General features: G+C 36.5%; 1 protein-coding gene across 2 annotated transcripts in view; it reads left to right on the plus strand.

Moving 5' to 3' along the window:
* The window catches only part of nipbla (NIPBL cohesin loading factor a), a 55,070-nt gene that overhangs the window by 18,923 nt on the left and 18,393 nt on the right, over positions 1 to 17,754 (plus strand). For both annotated transcript variants that reach the window (XM_039684663.2, XM_039684664.2), the window contains exons 6-26: positions 562 to 716; positions 827 to 882; positions 2,110 to 2,488; positions 4,062 to 4,802; positions 8,373 to 8,537; positions 9,614 to 9,781; positions 10,438 to 10,509; positions 10,604 to 10,693; positions 10,790 to 10,890; positions 11,830 to 11,916; positions 12,026 to 12,257; positions 13,475 to 13,626; positions 13,742 to 13,822; positions 14,609 to 14,709; positions 14,793 to 14,919; positions 15,031 to 15,113; positions 15,213 to 15,345; positions 16,097 to 16,240; positions 16,353 to 16,439; positions 16,896 to 17,113; positions 17,216 to 17,318. In XM_039684663.2, coding sequence (XP_039540597.2) covers positions 562 to 716; positions 827 to 882; positions 2,110 to 2,488; positions 4,062 to 4,802; positions 8,373 to 8,537; positions 9,614 to 9,781; positions 10,438 to 10,509; positions 10,604 to 10,693; positions 10,790 to 10,890; positions 11,830 to 11,916; positions 12,026 to 12,257; positions 13,475 to 13,626; positions 13,742 to 13,822; positions 14,609 to 14,709; positions 14,793 to 14,919; positions 15,031 to 15,113; positions 15,213 to 15,345; positions 16,097 to 16,240; positions 16,353 to 16,439; positions 16,896 to 17,113; positions 17,216 to 17,318 — 3,475 coding nt within the window. The remainder of the gene's footprint in view (positions 1 to 561; positions 717 to 826; positions 883 to 2,109; positions 2,489 to 4,061; positions 4,803 to 8,372; positions 8,538 to 9,613; positions 9,782 to 10,437; positions 10,510 to 10,603; positions 10,694 to 10,789; positions 10,891 to 11,829; positions 11,917 to 12,025; positions 12,258 to 13,474; positions 13,627 to 13,741; positions 13,823 to 14,608; positions 14,710 to 14,792; positions 14,920 to 15,030; positions 15,114 to 15,212; positions 15,346 to 16,096; positions 16,241 to 16,352; positions 16,440 to 16,895; positions 17,114 to 17,215; positions 17,319 to 17,754) is intronic.

Here is a 17,754-nt window from a genome sequence, read left to right on the forward strand (position 1 = left end):
ACTTGGTAATTGTCATTTTCTTCAACCATTAATTAATGACACCTAAAATGTGTTGCTTGTAAAAAGCAGCTATTTAAAAGCTAAAAGGGGCCTCTTGCAGTGTAGCTGAATATAAACATAACATAAGGTCATTAAACATTGCCTTACAGCTCCACAGTACACACCCAGAGGTAGAACATTTCAGCCTCTTATTTTTAAGTTTTCAAAGGGTTTGCTTTAGCTAGTTGAAGGCACCGCACAAGTACCACCTCCGCTTCGTTTTGAGGCAGGAAAAACCCTGATATGTTTCATTTACCAATAATAACTATTATTAATATTATATTACATTTTAATTCCCAATTACAATTGTTTCATCAGAGAAAAAATCCCAATCCGATTCAATCACATCTTGGTAATCATACATTTAATTTGGCTACCCTTTCATATTCTTTCTTGTTATGAAGAAAAATTATTTAAAAAACAAATTATTGATGTTAATTTTTTTTTTTTAACAATTCAGTGTTTGCGATAAGGTTAAGTGGTCTCTTTGTTGACTGTGTCCTCTCCTATTCCTTCTGATAGGCGTTTTGTGGCAGGGCAGTCTGGTTCTGGTGGACGGTTTCTGCCTCAGCAGAGTAGCCCAGTGCCCAGCCCGTATGCCCCCCAGAGCCCTGCTACCGGCTACAGACAGTACCCACACCCTCCAGCATACAGTCAACACCAGCACCTACAGCAAGGTCTGCACAAACACACACACACACACAGTCCTATACAGAAGCTCTTCCATGCATTGAGATCTTTCTCAGTTTTCTGGCTCATTTAGACATCATTCTGTTTTTTCCCTCAGGTTCAGTAGCAAGTCCGATGATTCCAGGAGGCATGAGAAATGTTCAAGAGAATAAGGTAGAAATTCTAGGGTTGTCATAGTTATAAAATTTGGCTGATGATTAATTGTTTAAGATATAATTGTGATTATTATAATTAATGATCAGTTTTACATGTTTGATTATTTGTCTGTTTTAGGGCTTTGACTTCAAAATCAATAATTGTCGTACTTTTTTGTGGGAATTTATTATGTCAGAAATAGGGTTGGGTATCGTGTTTTTTGTCGTTGTTTTTTTTTTCGATACCGGTGCCAAATCGATACTGTTAAAACGGTACTGGTGCCTAAATCGATACTTAAAAAAAGAAAAGAAAAAGAGAGCCTCAAAACTTTGTTGAATGACATTAAATAACGGCTTTTTCATTAAAAAATAAAATAATAAATTCTCGTAAATATATAAATATAAGTAGCCTAAATACAAAACACAACAAATTTACATAACAAATTCTTATTGTTAAATACACGTAAGTGAATGTGTTTTGTCATTTAATAAACCTTTATAATGATCATGATTCATGTTAGTTGATCTATAACGCGCAATGTGCGATAGTACGCACTGCAGTTCAGAGAATTGCATCTGTCAGATTTAAGCCTACAACACGTCAATTCAACCACTTCTCCCGAAATACATTAAAGTAAGTGGCTGGTGAAGTAAATTTTATAGTTACCTACACAATTTGTATCTACACACGTCATCAGTTTATAATTGAAAGGATTGTTGTTGGATTGATGTTCCATAGACATCAATATGCATTTTACAAACTATAAATGTTGTTTTGCTAATACTTATGTGTATTGAAATGTCTGAAAGCTAAAATAAACCTTATGAGGTTGAAAACACTGAATAGTTGTGATATAATAGGACAGCGATGAGAACGTCTGTCTCTGGCTCAGCGCCAGCCAACGCGCTGAAGTAAATTTAAATTTAGGAGTTGATCATCACGCGATCTGAACATTTTAATCACACTGGTGTGAACGATCGTACGCGTCAAAGTGTTAACTAGCGATCACATACGGTGATGATGCGTCTTGCATCAGTTTCGGAGAACCAGAGGGCAAATATTTCAACAGACAGCATTTTAGTGGCACCGAAATCTGCGTTTTGATTCGGTCCGGTTACATAACGGTTACTTCCATAACGGTGCCCGGTTTCGGAAATGACTTTGATTAACTAAACCCTTTTGTGGTCACATGCAGTATAAGATGCGTAACTCCTCCTGATTGTGTTTTCCTCTGTTAACTGTTAGGATCAGATAAGGACGGGTTTCACGTCTCACATACTGCAGTCATCTCCACCTTACACCCCTCCATGCGATGGAGCTCAAGACATGCATCTGGGCTCCCCGGATAAGCAACGCGGTCTAAAGCCTAATGAGGGAGAGCGGGACACCACCGATAAGGCTGCGGTGTATGATATTGTGGGCTCACCGGGAAAAGACACACTAACTCACACTAAGCTGATCCTGAGGCAGTCACGGGCGAGGCCAGTGGAGGTGGAGCTTGGGGGAATGTACCCGGGCTCAGACCCAGAAGGAGAACTTGTGGAGGCTCTCGCCGCGATAGAAAGGATGGAAAGTGAAGCGGCCATGGAAACGGACCGGAGCGCTAAAGAGGTGCAGGACAAAGGTATGATGCAGGATCATTAATCATCATTAAACAACTAATATTTGTGCTGATATAGGACTCTTGAAAAATGGCATATGGTTACTGATTTACTGAACTCTGTCCCGGCTGAACTGTTTAGCAGGACACTATTGTTTACATCTCTGTAATGAGTGCTGCATTTGTTTGATCAAAAATACTGTAAAAACAGTAATATTATGAAATATCATTACATTACAACTTTCTTTAGTTTTTTATTTGATTTAGTGCTGTCAGTCGTTTAAAAAATGAACTAATCACATTTTTCTGTAATTAATCATGATTTATCGCACACATCATTAAAGTTAACATTAAATGTATTTAATATATTTTTATTTTGTATTACTTGCACATTGAATTTCCAAAATAATGTAGAAACAACATAATGTGTATATTTTAAATAGTAGGCAGTGTGGTAGGCTTTGTGAGCCCAAAGCCGGTTTCAATTTAATTTAAAATAATTTATTTTTGGCTTGGCATTTATATAGCTTTTTTCCTTATTTTTCTGTTCTGAATGCAGCTGCATTTAAAGGATTTGTTGTGGAGTGAGGTGAACTAAAATAGCCTATTGCTATGTTTATAGTATAATATTTGCAAACCTTTCTCTTTATTAAAATTTTAGATTATTTTTCAATGTAATAATTAAATGGTACTTGAACGCGCTACTTATACTTTTTTCTCAAATGCTATTTTATATGGGTAGCTTATTTTTTAACGTTTTAAAATATCTTTAAAATTACTTTTCAAACCATTTTACTGATAGTATTAATCTGTCAAAATTAACCAGTCAATTCTGAACTGTCACTTTTGATCAATTTAATGTGACCTTACTGAATAGAAGTATTTATTTAAAAAAAAAAAAAAACTTTGCAATGGAAGAATGACTGCAATGATGTACAAATACAAAAAAAGAAAGAAGAAATTGCATTTTACAAAAATAAAAGGAATCCTGTTTTAGGGCCTTACTGTATTTTTATTTTATTTATTTTGCTTTTTATTGAACATGAACATCAGTCAAAAGCATCAGTGTTAACAATGACATTTTAGTTCCTTTTTTTTCCTCCCCTTTATCCCTTTAATGCAACCCCCCTCCAAGGAAAAAAAACCCAATAATAATAATGATAAATAAATTAAATAATAATAGTAAATTAAAAAAATAATAAAATAAACAGAATAGCACAGATAAAAGGGAAAGTAAATAACAATTACACATAGCAAGTTAGATCTCAGAGAAGACAATAAATAAACTATGTTTAGACTTTACAGGACTAGTAAGTTTACACAGAGGTAAAGGACATAGTAGGAATAGTTTCCTTTTTTTTTCATATAAACCTCACTTTTTATATTGCTTTCTCAATTTGGGAAAGAAAGGGACCCCACATTTTCAGGGCCTTACTGTATTTTAAAATAAATTTCCCCCCCAGATTGTCAAAATAAAAATAACCATCACAGTAAAAATAATTGGAATTATTCTCGTTATTAATGGAGAATTTGGGTGTGAAACTTGACCTGGACACGTGAGATTCAATATCCCGTTCATGTCTCTTTCTCTCTGTAGATAAGCCTTTGAAGAAGCGGGACTTTAAACAGGACGCCCACCCACAGGAGCCTGGCGCAGCTGGTACAGCTGGTTCAGGCTCTGGGGCTCCAGGTGGGGGAGGAGGGGCTAACGCAGGGCACAGGCTGGCCCCTCAAGAGGCCAGTGCCGCGGGCACCAGCGCCAGCCGCCCGGGCCTGCAAGTGAGTTTGGAGCAAGCGGGAAGAGTGGAGGATGCGTGCATGGGCATGCCTATCCCTGCCAGTGAGGCTCAGCGCTGGCCTCAGGAGCCGCAAGAGGGCGTCACCCCGAAGCCAGTCAAACACAAGCACGACCACGCTCCAGAACACCGGCATCGCCACGATGACAAGCAGCCTGATACTCCGCGGCAGAAACACAGACCTGAGGGTCGGCACGCTGACGTCAGCACGCAGCGAGCCGCCCAGTCGGGGAGTAAACCGGTCGAACTTCCTCCATACATGCTGGGTGAAAACACCGGTTTGGGGGCGCTTAAGAACTTCACCATTCCCAAAATCAAAAAAGGGGGAGATCACGGAGGCGGAGATCTTCCGGAAGGCTGGAAGCAGCCGTGTGTGCGGCTGGAGAGAATAGAACCAGATCTGGACGTGAAGAAGAGCGTCAAGCCTGTGGTCGTTCTGCAGAAACTCTCTATAGATGAAGTGCAGAGGCTCATGAGAGAGAGAGACTCACGTGGCTCCAAGTCTGGCAAGAACAGACTCTCCTCTGGGAGATCTGGGAAAGGTAGGGGAACTCCTTTTATATTTGTCTCATTCCAGTTTGAATGACGGTTTCCCACTGAATTGGACGAGCAGCCAGACAGGGAGAAATATTACTTGGCTACTTGTGTGAGGGCAGTTATGCACAATATTTCTTGGGTTTTCCAGCTGGTAAGAGCTGAACCATTACCGCTTTGTTTTTTGGGGTTTTTTTTAACAGTTTAACCCTTGTGCATCCTTATGGACATTTTTGTCCTTTTCAGTTTTGTTTTTTTGATCACTTTGCCTCTGTTAAAGCTAACTGCAAAAAACTTGGCACAGGTGTGTATTTTTATTGGAATTTTACTATTTCACCGTCATTTTCTTAAAAAAATATTTTTTGCATTAGGTACAAAAAATAGTCCCTCTCAGCGCCTTTTGGACAAAAATGTCCCCATTGAAACCCATTAAAACTGCCATTTTTAATCCCCGGTTCAGTTAACTATAAAATTATGCAATCTTTGTTAAGAGGCTTTCATTCTGATGGCAAGACTTCAAAATTTTATTTTTTACTATTTTTTTATCAGATGTTGCCATTTTTTTTAAGTTTGGCCAATAAAACAAATATCGCTTTATTCCTGTTTTCTGCTTCGGCATACTATAGAGCCAACTGGATAAATTATGCAACAATATTTGTGTGGGTGTGTTGGTATCGATGTCAGAGTGTGGTTAGTATGTGTGTTATAAAAAATATGTGTGTGTGTGCGCATCAAATCCAATCACTGTGAGCTCCAGTGGGGTTTTGCTGGCACCCAATGGGGAAAATATGTTCCTACGCCCAAACAAACTGTTACCGAAAGCTCATTTTTTGAGATATCATCCTCAAATTTGGAACACAACCTATTTAGATTTATGGCTTTGATTTTATTGCAGTTTTGAGTTCAGCCTGATTTAAAAAAATATATATTTTATATAAAATATTTATAATAAATAATTTTCATTAACTTATACCTATATAACTTTTTTTTGGATTTACTTATTATTATTTTTTTACTTCAGCAATAATCCGCAAAGGGTCTTCTTTAAAATGATACCAAACTTAAGTCTGTGCTCCAAAGCGTCACGTTTTTATGACAGTTTTTTGACATGGACATTTTTGTCCTCTTTTTACCTATGTGTAACTTTTTTAAATTGATGCACAAGGGTTAAAATGGCTCTTGTGGATGTCGCCAAATAGCGTTTCATTCATATAGCCAGACTTTGTTGTGTGATGGGTTAGAAATACATAAAGGAAAAACTGTAATTGTTGTACTATTAAATAAATGGTTGTATTTAGTTTTGTAGATTTCTAAAAGTAATACTAAAATAGTTCTAAACGCTGATATGTTTGATTTAGTGCTGTCAAACGATTAAAATGTTTAATCGCGATTAATCGCATTAATTTCATAGTTAACACGCGATAAATCGCACATTTTTATCTATTCTAAATGTCTCTTATTATTTTTTTTCTCATTTTAATGCTCTTATCAAAATGGAAAAGTGGAAAAATTATTATTGAAAATAACATTGGAATAGTGTTCAATTTCACACTAACATATATAAATAATCTCTCACACAATGTAACACTGTCTATCAATAAAAGGGTGAAAGAAATACTGACAAGGCCCTAATATTGGCGAGGCGGCTGAGAATTCGCATCATCTGTGTGTGTGTGTGTGTGTGTGTTTGCTTGGCCATCATCAAGTGATGTTTCTGACTGGACGTGCTGCGATGATGATAGATCAGTTCACAACGACAAAACACAGATCACTTGGTCTTGTCAATGGGACAATGGGACAATATGGCAACTTTTTAAGTAAACTTTCCATTCAGAATCTTAGGGCATCCATTTCGGTGTCTCGCGCTAGTCATACACTCAAAGCCGGCTCGCAAGCCGAAACGAGTGTGTGGGGCACAAAACGTCCTCGCGCTGCGCTCTGAAACCCTTTCATTTCAATGGCTTGCGCCGCACGAGAACGTTTTGTTGCTTCTTTGACCAAAGCGCAAGCGGATCAAGACCATAAACAAAACAACAGGCACGCCGCAAACACACGTTTGGGCTTGCGAGCCGGCTTTGAGTGGATGACGAGCGCGAGACGCCAAAATGGATCAGGACGCATGCCGCGTCCTGTTGCAAAAGCATGTGAAAAAACTACAAAGTTTGCTAGGACAAAAAGACCGTTAATTGCGCCATAAAAAAATTAACGCCGTTAAAATGGGTTTGCGTTAACGCCGTTAATAATGCGTTAAACTGACAGCCCTAGTTTGATTATGTAATTCGTTTTAGTAATTTTGTTATGTGGTTGTGTCAATTTAGTTTTTCTGCATATCTATATTAGCTGTCAATGTTAAGGTATGCAATTAATTAAAAATCCTTCACGCTTTAAAATAATTTAACACAAATAAATTGAATGAAGCATGCCAAGTTGCATCATCTTAATATCAACTTAATTTGTCACGCAGTTAGATGATCTTAGTAGTCGGGACTTTATTAAACTGAGCATCTACGATGGCTCAAGCACCTGTAACCCTGGTTGGTGGAAATTTCTATTCTAACCACTTGATTTCACTTCTATGTTTGTGATCTGAACATTTTAAGTCGCTTAACTCCGGGACATTTTTTAGTCCAAAAAAGTGCTAATGTAAAGAAAACCAGGCTTATTATATCAGAGATGGCAGAGAGAACCGTGACTCGTGGACAGTTTTCAGTGAATTATTCCTCCAATGTCTTTTTGGCTTTAAAACACAAGCTCTGACATATTCTGTGATTGTAGAAGAAGAGTGTGAGGCCTCACGCATTGCACTGTGTAAAATACAGACTGAATAGATTGTAAAAACATCCCACCGCTTTATGGCCAGATGAGAGACAAACTATGTTTCTCAGCTGGATAAATCAAACAGATTCTTGCTAGTAAAGTTTTGATGAATGAGATTTGTTTTCAAGGTAAAGACAATTGCAGTGATGTACAGGAGTCCTACAGTAAACGCGTACGAGTCTGTTATTATTGATTAGCAAAACAAGCCATGTATTTGTGCTATATTATATTTATGGAGACTCATTACATTCATTACATCGTTACCACAAACATTTTATCCGTCTTGACTCGTGTATGTTGCTGTGTTTAGTAATTCTGAATGGATCCGTTGTGTGTACTGTAGTATATTATACACTCAGGTCAAGGCAGTTGGTTTAGTTTTTTAGTTTTTATCTCCATGTGGTTCTGCTCAGTATCACAACTTGCCATGTCTAAAATGTAAACAAGCTCTATTGAATTCTGTAAAATTTTGTTCTGTAATGTTTTTTTTCTTCCCACGTGTGCTTTGGTTTGTATACATTTATGAATAAGATGAACTCATGTCATTTGGTGATTAGGTGTCCTTTTGGGGTCGTCAAGTGTCCTTGTTTAGAACCAAAATGTACCTTGTAAAAAGCTTGTAGAGGGAATTTTGTTCTCACTTGCTTTGTGAGAATTGTCTTTCAATCTTAGAGTTTACTTTGAAATTAAGCATAAACCATTTATCTGGTTTCATTTGCTCTTTCCAGCAATGTAAGTTGAATGTAAGTCTTTGTGCACAGGTGGAATAGACCCTTCCGTGCTGAAGGATCTTCCTCCTGAGCTGCTGGCAGAGATCGAGTCCACCATGCCCTTGTGTGAGCGGGTGAAAATGAACAAGCGCAAGCGCAGCACTGTAAACGAGAAGCCTAAATATGCGGAGGACAGCTCAGAGGACGAGGATTTCGGTGAGTAGCAGATTCCAATGATCACTAAGAGGAATATCAAATCAAGATACAATGCTTCACAAGACTGAACAATCTCGTAACTAATTAATGAGGTGCATCCTGAGATGCTTTTTGAACCATATCAGAGCTGAACGATTTTGGAAAATAATCAAATTGCGATTTTTAAATGCGTAGCGTGCCAAGTCGATGCTACATCTGCAGACTGATTTTCTCTCACGTCACATGTCTGTTACGCACGGATTTCGGCCATACACCGATTGCGTTTCTTGTCCATCACGGCACCACCCTCACTGTCGTGTCGCTTTTTTATAGAATCAAAAAGCTTTTCGTTCAGCTATACAACAGACGCTGAAAGTGTCTGTTTTATACAGAACGAGCTGCAGAGTCAGATTTCACTTATCACGTGAAGAGAGCAAGGAGAGATGCCCAACAGATCCTAAGCATCTTTGACAAATATCTTATCTTGTAAAATATGTGGTCAGTACCGCGAGAACACATTTCAATGATCCTCGTTTTAATAGCGGCTCCCTGATGCCAGCAAAGAATAGAAAATGTCATTACCTAACTATGTAATGGTGAGAGAATGCAAAAGTTTTGTGCGTCTCATATTTTTTTTTCAATCAGGAAAAAGGGAGCAACCTTGAAACTGCGGCAACATTTTTAAAATTGCAATTTAAATTTAAATTAATTGCATGTCCCTTTAAGGGCTCCGTAGAATGCGTTATTCATGATCCATTCCTATCCGAATAAAGTATTCGGCTTTGGGCACATCCCTATGTAATAATAATTTCACCCATTAAAGCAAACTGATGCCTCATTATTACTTTTTTTATTATAATTATTATTATTATTTTTTTGTGGAATTTAATTATTTGTGAAATTTACAAGCAATTTCCTTGTAAAAACAGCAATTAACACATTTAAAATTTTGAAGTAGATTTAAATATTTAAATATTTTGAAGTAGACTATTATTTTCTTTTAAAAGCTACTGTAATTTTTTTTCTATATATTCCTACTCCAATGTTCAATATAATCAGTCAAGTAAAATAAATTCTGCCACTGTTTTCTTCCCCAGCATCTCGTAAACGTCAGAAGAAGGAACGCGATAGAGCGTGGGAGTTTGAGGATAGAGACCGAAGGAGTTCAGGAGAACATCGAAGAGGACATTTTGACTCGCGCAGAGGCTCAGGCGGCCGATACGATGATTCTGATGAAGATTCTCCTCCTCCGAGCCTTAGCGATGGTTAGTAGAAAACAATCCAGTCTCCATTAGAATCTATTAATGCCTTTATCTGCACGTTAGTTGCATTATGAACACTACCGTTCAAAAGTTTGAGGTTGGTAAGATTTAAAAAATAATGTTTTTTTTTTATGCTTGCCAAGATTGCATGTATTTGATCGAAAATACAGTAAAATAGCAATATTGTGAAAATAATATAATTTGAAATAACTGTTTCCTATTTGAATATATTTTAAAATGTAATTTATTCATGTGATCAAAGCTGAATTTTCAGCATCATCACTCCAGTCTTCAATGGCACATGATCCTTGAGAAATCATTCTAATATGCTGATTTGGTTTGTTATTACCAATGTTGAAAACAGTTGTGCTGCTTAATACTTTTGTGGAAACTGAAATACTTTATTTCAGAGTTCTTTGAACTCAAAAGAAAGTTCAAAAGAACAGAATTTATTTGAAATTAAACACTTTTATAACTTTGTTCATATCTTAACTGTCACTTTTGATCACTTTTGAATTTACCGAAAAACAATTCAGTCTCCATTAGAATTTAATAATGAGTGAATCCAAAAATGAGTGAAGCTACAGCGTCATCATATTATTTGAGATTTTTCTGAAAAGGTCCTTTAGTGTTTGATTGGTCTATTTTTATTCTTTCAGTTGCAAGACGTTTAAAGACAAAAGAGAAGCAGAAGAAGAGGAAAGCATATGAGCCTAAGCTAACACCTGAAGGTAAATCTTTTATTTCACCCTTTCATTATTGCATTGAAATCCCTGTCAGAAAGAAGCTTATTAAAGCCACTTAATTGTTTCCATTCTCCCCCAGAAATGATGGACTCGTCAACTTTTAAGAGGTTCTCGTTGAGTATTGACAACATCTTTGAGAATCTCGAGGATGTGGACTTCACTGCTCAGGGTAGGGTCAATAATATATCTGTGTTTTGTTGTTGTAGATTCTGAAACTCTCAGTTTTTGAGTAAGGTAATCTCTTGATGTGTTTGTGTGTTCTCAGATGATGATGAGATCCCTCAGGAGCTGTTGTTGGGGAAACAGCAGCTAAATGAATTGGGCAGTGAATCTGCTAAGATAAAAGCCATGGGCATCACCTGCAGGGTAAGAGATACATCACCTTTTTTATGCGGTAATAAAAAACCCAATATATTTTACTCTTAGTTTTGTGGGGTTTAGGCTAGCCCATGTCTATGGGCAATCTATATAGTAGTGCATCTATAAAGACCATCTATATGATGGTGCACTAAAAACATTTAGTTCACAGTCTGTCTCTTGGTAAAATGGACCAAAAATATCGATGTCTTGTTTTAAGTGGAATAGCTTCCCTAAAACGGACAAGCCTTTTATAGGGTCTTTAAAGGTGTCTTATTCTGCTCTTAAGTTGTATCATATTCAGTGGTGGTAACACTTTATAATAACTGCATGCTATGAATCATTAGATAAGCATTAGTAAATAGTTAATCATTTATAAAGTAATTAATAAGCAGTTTAAAATTACAGATATAAATGATTTATTAGCATATTTATAATGTTTAATAATTGCATTTTCATACTTAATTTATAATTGATAAATTAATCATTAATAATGTACTACATTATTTACAAACCAGTTATTTAGGAGTCGTCAGTGGTTCATAAGATAATTTAGAAAGTCCAAGTAATTGATGATTAAACTATTTAAATGCACATTTATACATCTTATTATTTAGACATATAGTAATAGGTACTCAGTGTGTTAATAAATGCATAATCATGAAAGCCTGAGCCTTAAAGCTTTTACAAAGATTATTTAAAAGCTCAGTTATTTTCTCAACAGAAAAATGAAACAAACACAACTCAGAATGATATAGAACTCTATTTTATGCCCATTTTCCATCTTCTCTCTAAACCAAATCTTGTGACGACTAAATATTGTGTAGAATATATTTATACGTAACACAGAATAAATGCTAAAAAAGCAAGACATTTCCTGTTGTTTTGCAGCATGTAAACCTTAGCTGTATACATTATATTCTGTTGTTTTTTTCCACTAATGCCCAGATTCCTTCTGATAAACTGGTGAAGCTGTTGAACCTCCTGGAGAAGAATATTCTGGATGGAGCCAGTCTTTCTACACTCATGAACCTTGTAAACAGCACTTTGTTCCTTTATTCATATTCGTCTCTTTGGTGACACTTTCATACTTTAAATGATGCCTTTACTTTTAATCCACTGCTCACTCTTGTCTCCTCATCAGGATAATGAGGGAGAGGACGAGGAGCGTCTCTGGCGGGATCTCATTATGGAGCGTGTGACCAAATCAGCAGATGCGTGTCTGACAGCACTGAACATCATGACGTCATCACACATGCCCAAAGCCGTGTACATTGAGGATGTGATCGAGAGAGTTCTGCAGTACACTAAGTTCCACCTGCAGAACACTCTTTACCCGCAGTATGATCCAGTCTACAGAGTCAACCCTAAAGGAGGTGAGACGCTTAACTTCTGCTGGAGGCCTGTTCACACTAAGTCTGATGTCTAAATGGTACAATGTAACAATAATCAAAAAATTTTTTGCTCTAAGCCTTTTCACTATTTGCCTGAATTAGGGCTGTCGTGATAACCGCAGTATTGTAGTACCGCGCGACTGACAAGTCAACCGCAGAGGATTTCAAATAACCGCAGAAACCGTTTTTTTTATAAGGTTATACCCTTCTTGTTTTGAACTTCATGCATGTGTATTGAATGTTAAACAAGTTCATAATGATAACAAGACTGTTTATCATGGTGATTTGTAGCCTACAGAGGCTTCGCACAGACAGTGAATGAGAGAGATCGGCAGAGCGCGTGCGATTACTGGCATCTGTCTTTGAAGTCATTTGTCGTATCATCGTGGAAGCCGCAGGGGAAAAAAATCAGCGAGTCACGCATTGAATCACTGCCATATTGGTCTCTAATAAGTGAAGCATCAGCTTCAGTGTTACCCATTCGAAGCATTGCTGCTCAGCTGAGCCTTGAAACATTGGTGTCTCACAGTGGATTCGAACCTGGGTCTCTCACACCACAGGCATGTGTCTTATCCACCGCAAGGGAAATTCCATAACCGCGACAGCCCTAGCCTGAATTAATTGTTTGAAAAATGTATTAAAAAAGTTACTAAAGTCCTTTTTTAGGGAAATACACGTTCGGGCATTCAAGACCTACATACTTAATTGGGGAAACCGCTTGCCGAACTCAAAATTAAATAACATATTTCAAATCTTCAATGGGCTATCCCATAAATGATTTCAGGCCAGCCCAGCCAGTGCACATCATAAGCGCATGTCTCAGAACAATGACTTTTTCTATAGCAACCGGAGTTTCGGCAGCTGCAGTCACTCAATGACCTTATCAATCAGTGATTGGCTTTTTTATTTAGAAGGCGGGACTTACTCCGCCATATATTCGCATTGCACTTTCTCCTATTCATAAATATGAGTGCACTTTTCATATATAAATGTTTTTGGGGGTACCCTCTAAGTAAAACAAAAGACAGTATGTTGCATTGATTGTTTGACATCTTAATTATAAAATTTAAAAATATCATCCAAGATACTTTCCATTGGTATTTACTGTTATTGTTGTAATAAATCAAATTAAATGTGTATGTATTTGTAAATAATCTACTATATAATAATTGAATGCGATAACTAATTTGTGGTTTCAGGTTCCTTGCTCAGCTCCAGAGCAAAGCGAGCCAAGTGTTCCACCGCCAAGCAGAGAGTCATTGTCATGCTCTATAACAAAGTGTGTGACGTGGTTAGCAACATCTCAGAGCTGCTGGAAATTCAGCTAATGACTGATACAACAATATTGCAGGTAGGAACTGATCAGTGCTTGTGTGCTTCTGTGCATTCTTTTCTCATTTATTCTAAATTAATTTATTAAATATGCATCACTCTATGATTTTGATGGTGTTTTTGTTCTTCTGCAGGTCTCTTCAATGGGCATCACTCCTTTCTTTGTGGAGAATGTCAGTGAGCTGCAGCTCTGTGCCATAAAGCTGGTGACGGCGGTATGTTTTCTTAAATTAGTTGCAAAACCTTGTGCATTCGGTCTATCATGCATTAAATGCATTTCTCAACATTTAAGAAAATTGGGAATAAGTATTGCTTACCAGCCATGATTTAATTAAAGTATATTTTAATTTAAAAAATGACATTATTTTCTAATTAATAATTAAAATAATAAGAATAATATTTATTTTTATTTTATTATATATCACCAATTTTGATTTTCTTCAATAAATGCTAATTTTGTCTTAATGACAGATTTTATTTTTCTGACTAATTAAAAAGTCATACTATTATTTTTTTATGTTGTGATTTAAACAATTCCGGCTCAACCTATAGCGAGAGTTTGGGGCTTGGCTTACTGTAGCAGGCGGAGCCAGAGGGTGTTTAGCCGGTGTGGGACTATGGCTGATGCGTTACATGGGATGGGTTTATAAGCGAGACGCTCGAGTGTTAGCCTGCTCATTTGCTTTCTCATGAGACATAGTAACACAGCTAAAATTATTCCTGATATGTTGTACCTTTTCTTAAAAGCAGCCTACTTTTACCTGTTGGGACATGCCTTCACAAGCAACCATTAAAGCTATGTTTGTCCATGATGTTTGCAAGGATGAACTTGTTTGTCTAGGTGACACTAGTGTCACAGAAACTGTATTATTTACTCAATCAGGGCCACTATGTTTGCATTGTAAATTGATTCCTTCTTTGTTCACACTTCTCAGTTTTTTTTTGTATCTTTATCTGAAATCCTGACACTAATGAAGGTATTTTATTTCTCTGTGTCTCAGGTCTTCTCTCGTTACGAGAAGCACAGACAGTTAATTTTAGAGGAGATCTTTACCTCTTTGGCCAGACTGCCCACCAGCAAACGCAGTCTCAGGAACTTCAGGTACTGATATATGACCCCTTCTATTCATATCGCAGCTCTCCCTAAAATGATCTGTTATAAATAAGCTTTTCCTGTGTGTTTAGGTTGAACAGTAGTGATGCAGAGGGTGAGCCCATATACATTCAGATGGTCAGTGCTCTGGTCCTGCAGCTAATTCAGTGCGTGGTTCATCTGCCCTCTGACAAAGACTCTGAAGACGATCACAGGAAGGTACTAGTTACTCACCCAACACCTCTTAAACTAGTCTTGCATTTTTACTAACACCATAAACTCTGGTGTAGAATACAAGCTGTTAACAATATGGACTAATCAATTTTTCAGGTTGACGATGATGTGTTTATCACCAACTCATATGAAACAGCCAGACGGACGGCTCAGAACTTCCTCACTGTATTTCTCAAGAAGTCAGAACATCCTTTCCATAATCCATTTTTGCTTTGTGATATGCGTGTGTGTGGTTCTTGCAGTCCTCAACGTGTGTTCCTGTTGTAACTACATCTCAGGTGCGGCAGTAAACAGGGTGAGGAAGACTACAGGCCGCTGTTTGAGAACTTTGTGCAGGACCTGCTGTCTACTGTCAACAAACCCGAGTGGCCCGCCTCTGAATTACTGCTGAGCCTTCTGGGTAGATTACTGGTAAGAACAGATCATAGCCAATCACTTTGTCTGCAATGGAGCTCCAACTTCCCCATCTGTGCTAAACATGAAATTAATTCATATTTATTAACCCTAAGGAGTTTATAATAGAGCTTTACTTGATTTGTGAGATTGTCATATCAATTATAGTAAAAAAATAAAACCAATACAAAATGTATAAATTAAAAATATATTGTATATAATAATGCAATTTTACAATTTAATATTATGTTTTATATTTATAGAATATTATAAAGATATTTATATTATATATAATAAATATTGTTTTATATTTATAGAGTATTATAAAGATATTTATATTATATATAATAAATATTATAAAAATATTTGTATTATATATAAATATATTATATATTCAAATTATAAAAAAAATAATTATAATAATATAATTTTATAATATTAATTAAATTATATTATATTAAATTACAAAAATTATATATCAAATTATATTAAAATAAATAATACATATTTAACAACCTCATCTTTGCTAAACATGAAACTGCATGCATATTATGAACTTGTAGGAGTCTATGATGGAACTTTGGGTGATTTGTGAGATTGTCATACCAAAAATAGTTAAAGTAAATAGTTAACAGAATTAATTTAATATAATTTTTGACAAACATAATTCGAGTAATGTGAGAAAATACCACAACATTGCTTTCATTGAAACATATACAAAGGTTCTTTCTCCTTCAGTGACCTTTGACCCCTCATAATCTGTCCCTAGGTGCACCAATTCAGTAACAAGCAGACAGAGATGGCACTGCGAGTGGCATCACTGGATTATCTAGGTACCGTAGCAGCCAGATTGAGGAAAGATTCAGTCACCAGCAGGATGGACCAAAAAGCCATCGACAGCATCGTCAGAGAGGTATACACACCTTACTTCAAAATACACATGCTGGTGCTTGTAAACTACATCCGATAAACATTCTACTTTACACTGTTTTTTTTTATTAAATGCTCCTTCTATGCGTCTTTAGGGCACGGAAGGAGACGAGACTCAGAAGCTGCAGAAAGCTCTGCTGGGTTATATGGACGAGAATGCAGAAACAGACCCTGCCCTCACTGTGAGTTTAACTAAGATGTTTTTCATGCCCAGTGAGTTGAGTTAAGCCGATATGAGTTTTTCTATGGTCAGGTGTCAACATCTAGCAAGGTTGCCTGTGGTTAATATAACACCTAGAAATAACAGTACTAGTCAAAAGGTTAGACATGCATGACTTTTTTTTTTTCATAGAGATTTTACCTAGTGTAGCTTCTGCTTAAAAATGTTTATAAGTAAAATTTGGTAGATGTAAGATAATTTTTGCTAAGTTCAAAGAGAATTAATTTGTTTTTATTTTATTATTGTGAATTATTATTAATAGTTGTAATAAGAGACCTGCACAAAATTAGCATTTTACTGATAGCATCTATCACTAGTGAATAGTTTGTATAGTAAATTATCTTCTGTTTGGTACATGCCTTTTTCTCTACCCATAATCCTCCATGTCAGCATTCCTTAATCTGATCTTGTATTGTAGTTTGCACGCAAATTTTACATCGCTCAGTGGTTCAGAGACTGCACTACAGAGGCTGAGAAGGCCATGAGGAGTCAGAATCAAAAGGAGGACGACTCTGAGGGTACGCATCACGCCAAAGAGCTCCAGGCTACCGGAGACATCATGCAGCGTGCCGAAACCCGCAAGAAATTCCTTCACTCTGTCATCAAATCAACTCCCAATCAATTTACTACTCTCAGGTATTACCATACATGAATTTGTGCTTCAGTTATGTTGCCCATCCAGTCTGTAATATAATTATTGGATTGTGGTATTAATAAAAAATAAAAAACTTTTCACAGGATGAATTCAGAAAATGTGGACTATGAGGACTCCTGCCTTATCGTACGCTATCTGGCCTCCACCAGACCCTTCTCTCAGAGCTTTGACATCTACCTGACACAGGTGAGAAAAGAGCAAAAAATTCAAAATAACAACTTTTTTGTCAAATATTTTCAAGTTACTTTGTACGGAGGCGTATTGCATTCACTTGAAGAAAAAAAAATCTACTCTGTTTTTCTGAATTAACAAGTTAATTTTTCATGAGAGAAAAAAGTTTTTGCTGTTTTTCTGAATTAACGAGTTAATTTTTCACGAGAAAAAAGATTTTACTCTGTTTTTCTGAATTAACGAGTTAATTTTTCATGGAATTTTTTTCTTTGCTCTGTTTTTCTGAATTAATGAGTTAATTTTTCATGGCAATTTTTTTTGCTCTGTTTTTCTGAATTAATGAGTTAATTTTTCATGGAAATTTTTTTTTGCTCTGTTTTTCTGAATTAATGAGTTAATTCAGAAAAACAGAGCAAAAACTTTTTTCCATGAAAAATTATCTCGTAATTCT

The sequence above is a fragment of the Pimephales promelas genome, chromosome 4 (assembly GCF_988280905.1).
Source record: "Pimephales promelas chromosome 4, fPimPro1.hap1.1, whole genome shotgun sequence".
NCBI classification, from domain to species: domain Eukaryota; kingdom Metazoa; phylum Chordata; class Actinopteri; order Cypriniformes; family Leuciscidae; genus Pimephales; species Pimephales promelas.